The sequence below is a fragment of the Rhinolophus ferrumequinum genome, chromosome 2, assembly GCF_004115265.2.
Source record: "Rhinolophus ferrumequinum isolate MPI-CBG mRhiFer1 chromosome 2, mRhiFer1_v1.p, whole genome shotgun sequence".
NCBI classification, from domain to species: Eukaryota; Metazoa; Chordata; class Mammalia; order Chiroptera; family Rhinolophidae; genus Rhinolophus; species Rhinolophus ferrumequinum.
Window position 1 is genome coordinate 46,358,456 of NC_046285.1, and position 13,849 is coordinate 46,372,304.

Here is a 13,849-nt window from a genome sequence, read left to right on the forward strand (position 1 = left end):
ATCATTATGTGGTGCACCTGAAACTAATATAATGTTGTATGTCAATTCCTCAATTTAAAAAAAAGAAGAGCACATATGTAGATACAAGTTATTAGGAAGATTAGTTTTTTGGTTGGGTGGTTGGTTCTCAGAATTTCAATATAATCATATTTTATATATTAAGTCTACATTACATATATTATTCTTTGCATATCAAATATTGCATGATGAAAAATTAAAGACAAAAGAATTAAAAGTTGTTAGAGTATATAGTCTCAGACCATCATCCTGTAGAATTTTTCAGAATAAAGGTTGTTGGGTTTTTTTTTGTTATATCTATAAATTAACAATTAAAGTACATAAACATGTAAAGCATTCATAACAGCTTTATTTATAATAGCAAAAACTGAAACCAAATGTCCACCAACTGGTAAATGGATAAACAAAATGTGGTTTATCCATACAATGGAATAGTACTCAGCAATAAAAAGGAACGCATTATTGATACATGCAAAAAAATAGGGATTACCCTCAAAAACATTATACTAAATGACAGATAGAGACACAAAGAGTAAATATTGTGTGGGTTCCACTTACATGAAAATTCTAAGGAAAGAAACATCTATATAGGTAGTCAGTGGGTATCTACTGGAGATGGGAAAGAGGATTGTATATTAGCATGAGGTAACTTTTTGGGGGTGATGGGAGTGTCCTAAAACTGGATTATGGTGTCAATGAGACACCAGTATAAATTTACTAAAAATGATCAAACTGTACACTTATAATGGGTGAATTTTATGAAATTATGACTCAATAAAGCTGTTAGCAAAATAAAACCTCTCAGTCAGCAACTACCAACCTCTCAAAAATATTAAGCGATCATATATATATATATGTCTTTTTCTGGACTCTCTACTATGTTCCATTGATACATGTGTCTATTTTTTTTTTACCAATATTAATAACTTTGCACTAGATTTAGAATGAGACATAAAGTTAGGTAGTTTGAAACCTCCAACATTTTTTTATTTTTCAAAATTGCTTTTGTGTATTCTAGTTCTTTTACCATTCCACATAAATCTTAGAATCAGTTTGTTGCTTTCTACAAAAAAATTTTCTGGCATATTTCGGTTGAGATAACATTGAATCTGTATGTTATATGGGGATAACCAACATTTAGTAGATCTTCCAATTTAAGAATATGTTATATCTATTTATTTAAGCTTATGATTTCTTTGATCAGCATCTTGTAGTTTTCAGCATACAGATCTAGTACAAATTGTATTAGTTTATATGTAAGCATTTCATAATCTTTTTTTAAAAATTAAAGTTTATTGGGATGACAATGGTTAGTAAAGTTACATAGGTTTCAAGTGTGTAATTCTGTAATACATCATCTATATATCACATGGTGTGTTCACTACATAGGTTTTTTTGATGCTGTTATAAATGCTACTGTTTTGTAATTTCAATTTCCAAATATTTATTGCTCTTATACAGAAATACAATTAATTTTTGTATATTGGTCTTGTAGTTTACAATCATGCTAAACTCATTTATGAGTTCTAGTATCCCTTTTGCAGATTCTTTGGAATTTTCTATACAGCTGATTATGTCATCTGAAAATAGAGAGAATTTTATTCTTTTTCAATATTTATTCCTTTTATTTCTTTTTCTTCCCTTGTTGCAGTGGTTAGGACCTCCAATATGAGGTTGAATAAGAATGGTGGGAGTGAACATTTTTGCTCTGTTGTTGATCTTAGAGGGAAGGTATTCATCTCTTTTACCATTATGTAAGACATCTGTAGGTTGCTCCGGGATGCCCTTTATCAGGTTGAAGAAGTTTCCTCTGCTCCTAATTTATTAAGTTTTTTTTTCATGAATAGGTGGTAAATTTTTGTCAAATGCTTTTTCTGCATTTATTGAGAGGATCATGTGGTTTTTCTTCCTTAATCTGTCAGTAAGATGAATTATAATATGGTGATTGATTTTTCTTTTTTAATGTTTAACTGGCCTTGCATTCCTGGGATAAACTCCACTTAGTATGATATATTATCCTTTCTGTTTATTTCTTGATTTGATTTGCTGGTATTTGTTCACACTTTTTACATCCATGCTCGTGAGATATTTGTTTGTAATTTTCTTTTCTCGTAATGTTTTTTTTCTGGTTTTGGTGTCAGAATAAAGCTGACCTCATAAAATGCATTGGGAAGCATTTTATCCTATTTTATTTTCTATATGAGTTCTTATAAAATTGCCATTATGTAATTACCAAATAATACAACTCTAGATAGGTTTAAGGATTTTCTTTTCATATTTTGAAGCTTACCTTTAATTGCACTATGATATTCACTTCAAAATTATTTTAACATAATCAAAATTAACTCAGGTATCTTATTTATTGAATGTAAGCAATTTTATAGAAAAATATTAGTTATTTTCCACAGGCCGATTTTCATTGCTCTCATAAAATCTTCTTACAGTAAAATCTAAAGTTTAGATTTCAGTGTACTGTTTAAAAAATAAACCATTGTTTTGAACTTGGAAATGGTTTATCATACACTAGTTTTCATTGGAATGGTATTTTTAAATCAAATTTAAAGAGTAAATAAAGTTTTATACTTTTAGAATGATTATTTTTATTTACTATAATTAATGCTAATTTATTTCTCATATAGTCATGCAGATGGATCAATAAAATTTTGGGATGCTTCTGCAAGTAAGTTTTAAGTTTCTCCTTCTATAACAGAAAACAATTGGTTAATATTAACATAGCCATTCATCACTTTGTAATTTGGACAAGTAGCATTTCAGGTACATTTTTAGCATACATATATGGTTGTGTTACAAAAATCTATTTCCTATATTATTAGATCAACTCAAAATATTATCTTTACTGCACTTTGCTTTTATAGTATAAACAGACAGGACTGCAATCATTCTTTATCACCAACAATCAGATTTATAAGAGGCAAGGTACATTCGAAAAAGTATCAAAATTTTTCAGATTAACTCTGTTTAAGTAATTTCCTTCACCTTCTAGCTCTGTGGTCTTGGAAAAATGCTTTTATCCCACTAGTCTTCACTTCACCGTTTGTCTACCAAATCCTGGGAGAATCAAAATAAGTGATTTGATAAATGTAAATTTTCCTTTTATATTCTTGAGAATTACATAATGTAAGGAAGAAATAAGGTACTGTGCTCAACATTGAAGAGCATGCAAAGAAAGATATTTAAGACTTGATTATTATCATACATACCCTTCAGAAAATTTATAGTCACTAAAACAGATAAAGGAATGCATGTATGTAACTAAATGGCAAATAATATAAGAACTCCAAATGTAGTGCAACCCAAATTCTATTTGTTATCAGAAATGGGAGATTTATTTGAACCAGGTAGATCCAGGAAGGGTATTTTGATGGGTAACACTTAATGTGAGTTTTGGAAGATAGTTAAGATTTTGACAGTCAGGAATAGAATAAGAAGTGAACAATGACTCCCAAGTTCTTGAGGATGAGTAACCATCTGAGGAATATAAGAGAGTTCTGGAAGTTTGGATTTTGTAGTAACACCAGGAAATTCAAGTAAAAATGTCTAGGAGTTAAGAAGAATAGTCAAGAATGGAAACTAATGAAGAAACAGCTTAAAAGTGATATTCAAAGCTATAGAAGTGAACAGCTTTTGAGAAAGATTATAATAAATAGAAAAGCAGAAGGGAGAAGGTTGTCTGTTGAGATACTCTTAGCCTGTAAGTTGGAATCCTCCAGCAATGGGACAAACCATCAGCGAGAGAATAATTAACATTTAAAGCCATGAATTCTGAGGCCTCTTTATGACCTCACACAATAAACAATTGTGCAGGGGGAAATTCCAAAGGGCAACAGATTTTCTTTTGATGAACCTTTTCATGTAAATCCAAGTTTGTTCCAGGATTAAAATTGATCACATAGTATGTCATTGCTCCTTTCCCACCACCTCAGCGTCACTCCTTAGCTTCTAAACTGTGAGAAGATACTTTAACTCTCTAATGATAGAGTACATACTCAACCTTAAGCATATGTGATATTTTAACAAATTAATTTTTAAGTAAAATACTATTTTGCCACATTCAGAACATATATTGCAAACATTTGCAGGATATTAAATATTTCTACTGTAATCAATTATAAGAACAAATCTCCAATTTAATGGATGTCATTGAAGAAATATCTGTTAGTTTGCCCATTTTGTGGAATACTGCCAGCGCGGGAAGTGAGGTTATCCTGCATTTCAATAATTGAGTTTGTTATTGTATTCGTTTTCAACTGCTGTGTAATAAAATTACCACAATTTATCAGCTTAAAATAATACTCATTTATTATCTCACAGTTTCTGTGTGTCAGGAATCTGGGTATAATTTAGCTGGATCTTTTGTTCAGGGTCTCCTGAGACTGTAGTCAAGGTGTTAGCTTGGGTTGCAGTTTCATCTGTGATTCAGGGCCCTCTTCTAAGCTCATGTAGTTGTTGGCAGAATTCATTTTCTTAAAACTTTACAACTCATGGTTACTTGTTTCTTCAAGGCCAGCAAGGGAATACCTCTCTAACCTTAGGGAGTCCCTTTTTTAAAGGACTCACCTGATTATGTCAGCCCTCTTAAGGATCTCTGTTGATTAACTCAAAGTCAACTGATTAACGGTCTTAATTATGTCAGCAATATCCTTTTACCATTGCAATGTCACATAAAATAATCATGGGGGTGATTTTCCTCTTTGACCTAGAAGCAAGGATAGAGCACCTACCTTTCCTGTTTTGTAAACTATTTAAATTTTACATAATTTCAGGCTTGCCAAAAAATTGCAAAAAAATACTATGAAGTGTTGTATAACGTTGAGCCCAGTTCCCAAATGTCAATATGCACGACATTTTCTCTAATGCTTTCGTGCATGGGTGTGCTCTCTCTCTCTCCACCCTTACTCTCTCCCCTACATATATTTACACACTTACATATATAAACGTGTACATATTTATGTACATAGCTTTTTGTAACCACTTGAGTGTCAACTGCAGATGTGATACTCCTCTAACACTATATGTCCCTAAATACTTCAGTGTGTGTTTCTTACAAGTACAGTCATTCTTTTACATAATCAAATTATAGTTATCAAAATTAATTAGGAGATTAATATTTATACAGTACTATTATCTAACCTCCAGTCTTACTCAGTTTTCTCAAATTGTCCTAATAACATCTTTTATATTAAAAGAAAATCTAGGATTACTATTTGCATTTAGTTATACTTTTTGAGTTTTCTTTAATCTGGAATGATTTCTGAGTCTTTATTTCATGGAAATGACATTTGTGAGGAGTTCAGGCCAGTTATTTTATAGAATCTCCTTCAATTTGCGTTTGACTTATGTTTCTCATGATTAGGTTCAGATTATGCATTTTTGACAGGAACTCCCAGATTTTTAGAACTTTTTGTAAGGATCCTTTATAGAATTAGAACCTTTTTATAGGGGAATTATCATCAAGGTCTAAAATAGAAAAAAAATATTCCCCCAAATAAATATTCCTCACAACAGTTCACAAACCCAGAATTTCTTAAAATTATAACTGACCCTTTCCTAACACTAAGCCATTCAGAAAAGCTTCTTTCTAAAATAATTACAGGTTATTGGATTCCCAATATTACTAGCTGGTAAATTACAAATGTTTCTCATCTGAAGGAGTGTCTAAAAATAAGTTGAGAGGAGTAAACCCTCTAAGAATAGCATCAACCTCTCATCTAGTAATCAAAGGGAAAAATTGTGAAAAAGAGTTGACAGGTCTCCCTTAGGAGAATTATGTTCAGTATTTCCATTGTAAACTTTCTGAGCTCCAGCGTTTTCATCAATAAATGAGGATAAAAATACTCACTTCATGGGACTTTTCTGAGGATCACATGAGACAATACATATAAAGGACCTACATATTCCTTGTATATGGTGTGTGTTCAATAAATGTTTAATTTTTCCCCATAGTCCCCCTCCAGCTAAACTGTACTGATACGAGAGCATAACATTGAATGCTTACTAGTTAAAATATAATTTATGTTGTCTATTTGGGTTTTATTTTTGTGGTTTAACAAATATATTTTAAAAGCTTCAACAACATCTAAGAATTAAGTTCATATTAGAAGATAACTATGCTTCAATATCTTATAGTAACTCTGCAGATGCTGTACAAGCTAAAAACCTCAAAAGTGTTTGAAAAACAGAAGGTAGGAGAAGGAAAACAAACATGTGAAATTGTAGAGGAAGATCCATATGCCATTCAGATGATTTACTGGTGTCCAGAGAGCAGAATATTCTGTGTTTCAGGAGTCTCTGCATATGTCATAATTTATAAATTCAGCAGACATGAAATTACAGCAGAAATAGTGGTAAGTCATTTAAAATTTAACTTTCACACTTAGAATTACTAAAAGAAAGCAGTTATCATAGATTTTGGTTAGTACTTGGTACGGTTTTAAGCCACCAAAACTACAGTATGTGGCCAATAAGACAACTCATAGGATTTCAAGTTATTCTTGTTACATTAATATAACCTATTAAAAAATAGTTTGGCTTAATATGAAAAAAACAGTTCTCTGTCAAAACTTAGTATGATTAAATAGGATGGATTATTATGCCTATAAGTTTTATACAGATATTGGTTTATTTTATGTATAAATGTCAAATTAATGCAGGCTTTGTTCTATACTTTTATTAAATTTCTTAGTTTGTCTTTTTTGTCAATTAATTGCCATATATGATTATTTCTCAACTATACTATTATTATTTAAACTTTTATTTATTTTAAGTGTGTTTTTCCAGGACCCATCAGCTCCAAGTCAAGTAGTTGTTTCAATCTAGTTGTGGAAGGTGCAGCTCACAGTGGCCCATGTGGGGATCAAGCCGCCAACCTTACTGTTAAGAGCACTGCGCTCTAACCAACTCAGTAACCAGCCGCCCCCAAGATTATTTTTAATGATTTTCTATATAGCAACATTTTCAATTAGGTAGAAATAATTATGGGGTTGATTTACCTAATCTTAATTTTTTAACTAATGTAATAATTAATTTAATAATTCAAAATAATGATGCTCTCATGGGATAAATGGGCCTTTTCTGCCCAGTTCATTTTACTATTTTATCAAAAAATAGATGTTCTTCTAAAGGCCTACTAAAGATTATCCACTAAAGGCTTGTGAATAACTGTTGTTACCTTAACAACTAAAGTATTGCCCTTTTAAAGTATGTTAGTTAAAATCCTAGGCTTTGGAGTCAGATAAACCCAGGTTTTAATTCTGGCTTTTCCGGTGAATACCACTGTGACTCTAAGTCACAAGGCTCTCTTAGTCAGTAGCAGAGTCTGGGTAAGACTTAATTTCATCACCTATCTAATTTCCTGTGTAAATAAAATGGAAAGTAATAATAAACTAGAAATAAAAATACCAGTTTTATAGAGTTCTTGGGATGATTATATAAAATTATTAACACGGTATCTAAGTGTAGTAAACACTCAATAATTAATAATTGTTATTGTCACTGGAGGTTTTTTTGTAGTTTTAAAATAACTATGACAGTCATTTTGGTAATATTGCTATGTTCACCACCCCATAATGACTTTTTTTTGTTTTCAATCTCAAAAATGCTGACTTTGACATTGTAAAGAAAATGTTTGTTATAAAATCAATTTCAATTAAAGCATTAAATGCAATAAAGTACTTAATTTTAATACATTTTTAGTTTTTAAAAAGGGTTTTTGGTACATGTTTTTATTCCAATATAAATTATCATGTTTTTCATTAACTAATTTTGACCATGCTAATGAAATTATATAAGGGGTAAGCTAATGAAACAAACTAAAAGGAATATGGAATTTTCTTTGGAAACTTTTTACTGAGTTAAAATCAAAATTTAAGAAAGGTTTTTTGTGTTGTTCTTTTTTAAACTAAATACCTGTACAAATAATTTGTAAACACACACATATACATATCCAGTTTAATTTCTTTCATTGGAGTAAACATGACTAATTTTTCCTTTTATTATATATGGGATTGTAATTTATACTTTATCTTAAGGAATATTTATTATTTAAAAACTTTATCTCCACTGATAGGTATTTTTCTTATAAGTCTGAAATTAAAAAGTATCTTACATTTTTTGTGGATGTCATCGATCATTTCATATAATTCACTATTTAATTCAGTTTGGGATAGCTCAGCTTTACTATAAATTGAAATTGAACTTATTAATCAGAAAAAATAATACCAAAAATTATCAGCTATTTTAGTGTGGTTATTTTTATTATCATGACTTAGATTAAGTTAAACTTGATTGTTTTTTTTTAAGTCATTAGAGGTACGACTTCAGTATGATGTTGAAGATATTATTACCCCGGAACCAGAAACAAGTCCTCCATTTCCAGACCTCTCATCCCAGCTTCCCTCCTCAAGGAGTCTTTCTGGGAGCACTAACACTGTGGCTAGTGAAGGAGTAGCAAAGGACAGTATCCCATGCCTCAAGTAAGAGTTGCTACCAAATTTTTAAACAATTTTACGTATTATTAATATAATTCTTTATAACTGTGCTAAATAAAATCATTCTTCTCTCTTAAGTTCTTAAGTGATCTATAATCCACCAAGGGGCACCCTGATCTTTTTGAACATCCCTAGAGAGGGCACAATATTTTCATCCTTCACTTACTAATTCATATATTTTCTTTCCAGAAGGACCCAAAAGAAAACATGCCTCTGATAGAATGGGATAACTTTGGAAGGGTACAAACATGGCTACTTGCTTTGTATTTGACAAATGAAAAAGTATGTTTAGGGCCTTCGGCCTTCTTGGAATCAAAAAGAAAACCAAGTTTACTATTTACTACGAGAATACTGTTTAGAAAAAAGAATTTCTTTTGTGATTGCTAGGATATTGCATAATATGACTTTTTCTTTTTTAACTGATGACATTTGGTAGTAAACTTTATGTTCTCTCAGTATATCTAAACAAAGTTTAGTGTCATAATCAAATAAAAGTTAGTCAAGCCAATAATATTTACGTAATTGATTTTATGCTTTTAGTAATTGGATATAAAAGAATGCAGTTTCCTTAAATTACTATTTACTGCTTCTATGTCATCATACCAAATGTTTTTAGTATTAGTGGGCTGGAGAATTGAGACTGAGCAAGGAATTTCTTTGAGCCTCATATGAAAATATCTGAATCTTCTACTCAAGGAATTTTAGACAACTAATTTCCTCATTTCTTATGAAAACACTTGTGGAAAATTTAAAGATAAGATTTCAGAAGCAAAATCAGTTTGCCACACAATTAGTAGTTGACATCTTTTATAATCATTGTTTCTCCTCCAAATTTTTTCTTGTGAAGTAAAAAATATATAAATAGGCATTAAGGGAGGAAAATCTACAAAAAGAATACATTATCATAAAATTTTAGCAAATGGAAAATTTTCTTAATGTTATACATTTAATTTTCCCTTCATATAACTTTGCTTCATTTAATTGATTCCTATTAAAATGTAAACCAGAAAGAGAACAAACAGCTCAACAAAGCTGAAGAAAGCAATATTAGATTGGTTTATTAACTAAGAAGCCCCATCATTAAAGTGTGGGTCCTCCAATGACCTAAATACTTTTTAATAAAATTTGAAAAATTTAAAAGATAAAGAGAAAAAAAACAGTGAATACAACAAAAATCTGGTAGTGGAGATGAAGTAAGCAGTGACAGTATTGAAGCATAATAACAGCATTTAATGTTAACTTGAGAAGTAGTAGAAACATCTTAAGGATAATCAAGAGAATCAAAGAGAAAAAAACCAGTATAATCCTGTATTATGTATATAAGGTCCTAGGAACTGAGAAGAACTGATCTAAACATATTATTCTATGAATTACATTATATTATATTAATAATGGTTTTTGAGTTGTGTATAATCCATGCTTTGATAAATTATATGTTGGCATCCGTCCCTAAATAACTTTTCCTTTGCTGGATTTAGATTACCATGTACATCGGCTGATAAATAAGCATTTCAACAAGCCCACTCTTCATTTTTATAACAGCAATATTATAATACTTATCAATCTACACATATTTATGCAATTATTGATTTTATTATTTATTTATTATTTTGCCTTTGTGCTTCCTAGAGTATAAAATGGTTGGTCATCATAGGCCTCACTAAGAGGCGAGATGTAAACAAAAATTAGTTGAGAGAGTTTGCTGAAGAATACCTGGTAGAATAGTGTTCTAGGCAGAAGGAACAGCTAGAGCAAAGGCCTTAAATCGCCTAGTATATAAAGAGGTGAGTGTAACTAGAACAAAGGGAGCAAAGTGGGTGTTAGTGGAGAGGGTAGTAGGAGCAGAAGTCTGAGTGGCAATAGAGAGCCAATTAGAGGCTCTCTAAGGACCTTGGCTTTTATTTCTAATTAAATGGGGAGTTGTTACAGTTAAAAATGGATTTTGAGATGGGAGAGAAGGGCAGAAGCCAGGAAACCAGTCGGGGGACTGTTTGCACCTAACTAGAGATGATGTCGAGGGCTGGCAGATTTAGCAAATAAAAATACAGGGTATTCATTTAAATCTGAATTTCAGATATGCAGTGAACATTTTTTTTTCAGTATCAGAATATCTCAAATATTGCATGGGACCTACATAGAGTAAAAAAACAAAACCTGTTAATTGTTTATTTGAAATTCAGATTTAAATGGAATCCAATATTTTTATTTGTCAACTGTAACTAGGATGATAGCCGTAGAGAATAAAGTGATCATAGTCTGAATATATTTTGAAGGTAGTATCATCAGCATTTGATAATTGGATGTGAGATATGAGAAAAGGATATTAGTCAAGAATGATTGTAAGTTTTTTTAAGTGAGTAACTGGAAGGATAAGAGTTGCTATCAACTGGAATAGAGAAGGGTGCAGGTGGAGTAAATTTAGAGGGAAAGAGCAGTAATTCAGGTTTTGGATATGTTGAAATCTTACATGGGGTGGTAGATTAACTTTTTTTATTTTTGTGTATTATAACTTACAAATATATAACAAATATTTCATAAGAAAAACAAATAAGTACAAATAATTAAAAATACTATTCTCAAAAGAAAAAAGTGATAAAAACAAGTTGAAGTTGTGGACCTGGCTGACTGAACAGCTGCTTAAAGAAAAAACTAAGCAATCACAAGTGGCTTGGTGTATTTTGAGAAAGCTAGAAGACATTGTCCACCTGCATACTGCCCCTGAGGCCTGGTGGTAAATATTTCTGTCGGAAAATTCTGTGTAAATGAGGAAGATAAACATGAACATACTTGTTTCAACTGTATGTAATAGAACTCCATTTTCTCCTTTTTTCTAGTGTTAAGACACGACCAGTGCGGATGCCTCCGGGGTATCAAGCAGAACTTGTTATTCAGTTGGTGTGGGTGGATGGTGAACCTCCCCAACAGATTACTAGTCTTGCTGTAAGCTCAGCATATGGAATGTAAGTAGTTTAACATTCTTTCTCATTTGTATTACTTATCTGTTTGATATGTTTAGATATTTTCTTTAAAATACTTAAGGAAGTTCTAAAAATGAAAAGAAGCCCTTACCTGGATTTTTAATAGATAAAAAATGGTATAACAAAAACAATAGTTTAAATATATACTATGGTTATCTGTTCTTTCTTGATGTCAAACTTGTGATTGTATTTCCACTTTTAATGTTGTTAGAAAGTTGTTACGAAGTGATTACACTTATACTCCTTTGTTTGTTTATATACTTCTACACTGTTGGTTTTGTTTGTTTGTATTTTCTATGAGTTTCCTCCTTGTGTTTCCTTTTGAATGCTAGAGTCAGATTCTCTGGTATTCGACTACTAATTCTGCTTCTTCTTAGCTGTTATATCTTTGAAAAGTAACTTAAATTTCTGTGCTTTATTTCCTTATCTTTAAAATGAGGATAGTCTGTTGTTGAGAGGATTATAAACAAACAAACAGAAAATGTATTATTACATATAAAATATTTTAGGTTTAGAACAGGATATGCATGACATATCTTTTAGGTTTAGAACAGGATGACATATTTAAGATAGGATAATTTGAGGAGCTTTTAATAAATGGAATATTTATCTAGGGTATAGAGAAACAACACGAGATAGTATAGTATCCACAGTGCTTTATTACCACCTGTCAAAGAATAACTGGAAGACGTAGTTAATTATTACCACATTATTTACTTGAATAGAAAGTAAACCAATAATAGATTGATCTTACCTAACAAATACAAAGACAGAATTTATATATGAGAAAAAGGAAAAAGCAGAGGAAAAAAAAAACACAGACCCTTTCTAAATAATGAACTTTGTGTTTTCTTTTCACTGAGTAAGATATTGTATTGAGACCAGTCAGGGTATTTGTTCTTGGGCAGCTTTATGCATCATCAACTAAACCATTTTGAGTTATTTATGACTTCTCCAGAAGACCTTAGCTTAATTTGTGACATATGTTAAAGACATTTGTGTACTATGTTTATCATCATTTCGGAATATGTCCATCTGAGTTATGCCAGGTCTGTACTACAAGGTCCTCAGTCACTTGAGGAAGGATATTATTAGTTGAATAGTGCCCAGGATAATAGCTTTGTAGCAATATTTAATACCTGGATATTAGATGTCAAGGAAGCAGAAAAACATAAGAGCGATCACAATTAGTATAAAAAATATTTGGAATTACTTGCTGTCCAATATCCTAGTTGGCCTAAGTCTAAACCAGGAAATATATCCCAAGGATCAGTGTAATCAAGTTTAGCTAACTGAGTAGCTCTATTTTCTCCTAATAATTGATTGTTCTACTCTTTTGAACAATTTACCAAGGGGCAACTCTCAAGTCAGACACTGCACAAGATCTGAGATTTTTTTCCCTCTTACAAGCTAACAGCCTATTACACTTTTGTTTATATATATGTTGACAGAAAGCTGGCCTCTGGGTCAGAAACAAAGATAGTTTTTTATTGACAGCAAAAACAACAGCTAGAGAAACATCTTGCACCAGTTCACTGAGCCTCAGTCACAACAGAGTAACATGGCAAGGAAGAGATGGTACCTGTGTGTGCAGTGGTATTATAAGAGAAGAACTCCAAGTTTTAAAAACTCAGCTCTAAAAAACAAATAAACAAACAGAAAAGCTCAGCTCTGAAAATAGGTCTACTGGTGACCTCCCTATCCTCCAATCTGGAGAGACACCATATCTTTACTCTGGAGTATAAGCAAATCTTCTCTAGGGAAGAGAAAGAGAAGGATTTTCCTTCCTTCCTTCCTCCCTCCCTCCCTCCCTCCCTCCCTCCCTCCCTCCCTCCCTCCCTATTATTCTCACATCATTTTGATTGAATTAACTATGTTTTTTTTCAATTATAGTTGACATTAAATATTATATTAATGTCAAGTGTACAACACAGTGACTAGACATTTATATAACTTAAAAAATTGATCCTCCAATAAGGCTAATACCCATCTGACACCATAAATAGTTTTTACAATATTATAAACTATATTCCCTATGCTGTACTTTACATCACTGTGACTGTTTGGTATTTCTTAATTCCTTCACCTTTTTCACCCAGCCTACCAACCCCATTCCATCTGGGAACCATATGAGTTTGTTTCTGTTGTGTTTGTTCATTTATGTGGTTCTTTAGATTCCACATATAAGTGAGATCATATGATAATGTGTCTTTCTCTGTCTTATTTCAGTTAGCATAATACCCTCTACATCCATCCATGTTATCATAAATGGCAAGATTTCATTTTTTATGGCTATGTAAATTTCCATTCTATATATGTACCACATCTTCTTTATCTAGTTATCTA

General features: G+C 31.4%; 1 protein-coding gene across 9 annotated transcripts in view; it reads left to right on the top strand.

The window, feature by feature from the left end:
• STXBP5L (syntaxin binding protein 5L) overlaps window positions 1-13,849 on the top strand; it is a 231,754-nt gene that overhangs the window by 117,466 nt on the left and 100,439 nt on the right. For all 9 annotated transcript variants that reach the window (XM_033134983.1, XM_033134991.1, XM_033134974.1 and 6 more), the window contains exons 15-18: window positions 2,658-2,698; window positions 6,166-6,383; window positions 8,338-8,510; window positions 11,360-11,485. In XM_033134983.1, coding sequence (XP_032990874.1) covers window positions 2,658-2,698; window positions 6,166-6,383; window positions 8,338-8,510; window positions 11,360-11,485 — 558 coding nt within the window. The remainder of the gene's footprint in view (window positions 1-2,657; window positions 2,699-6,165; window positions 6,384-8,337; window positions 8,511-11,359; window positions 11,486-13,849) is intronic.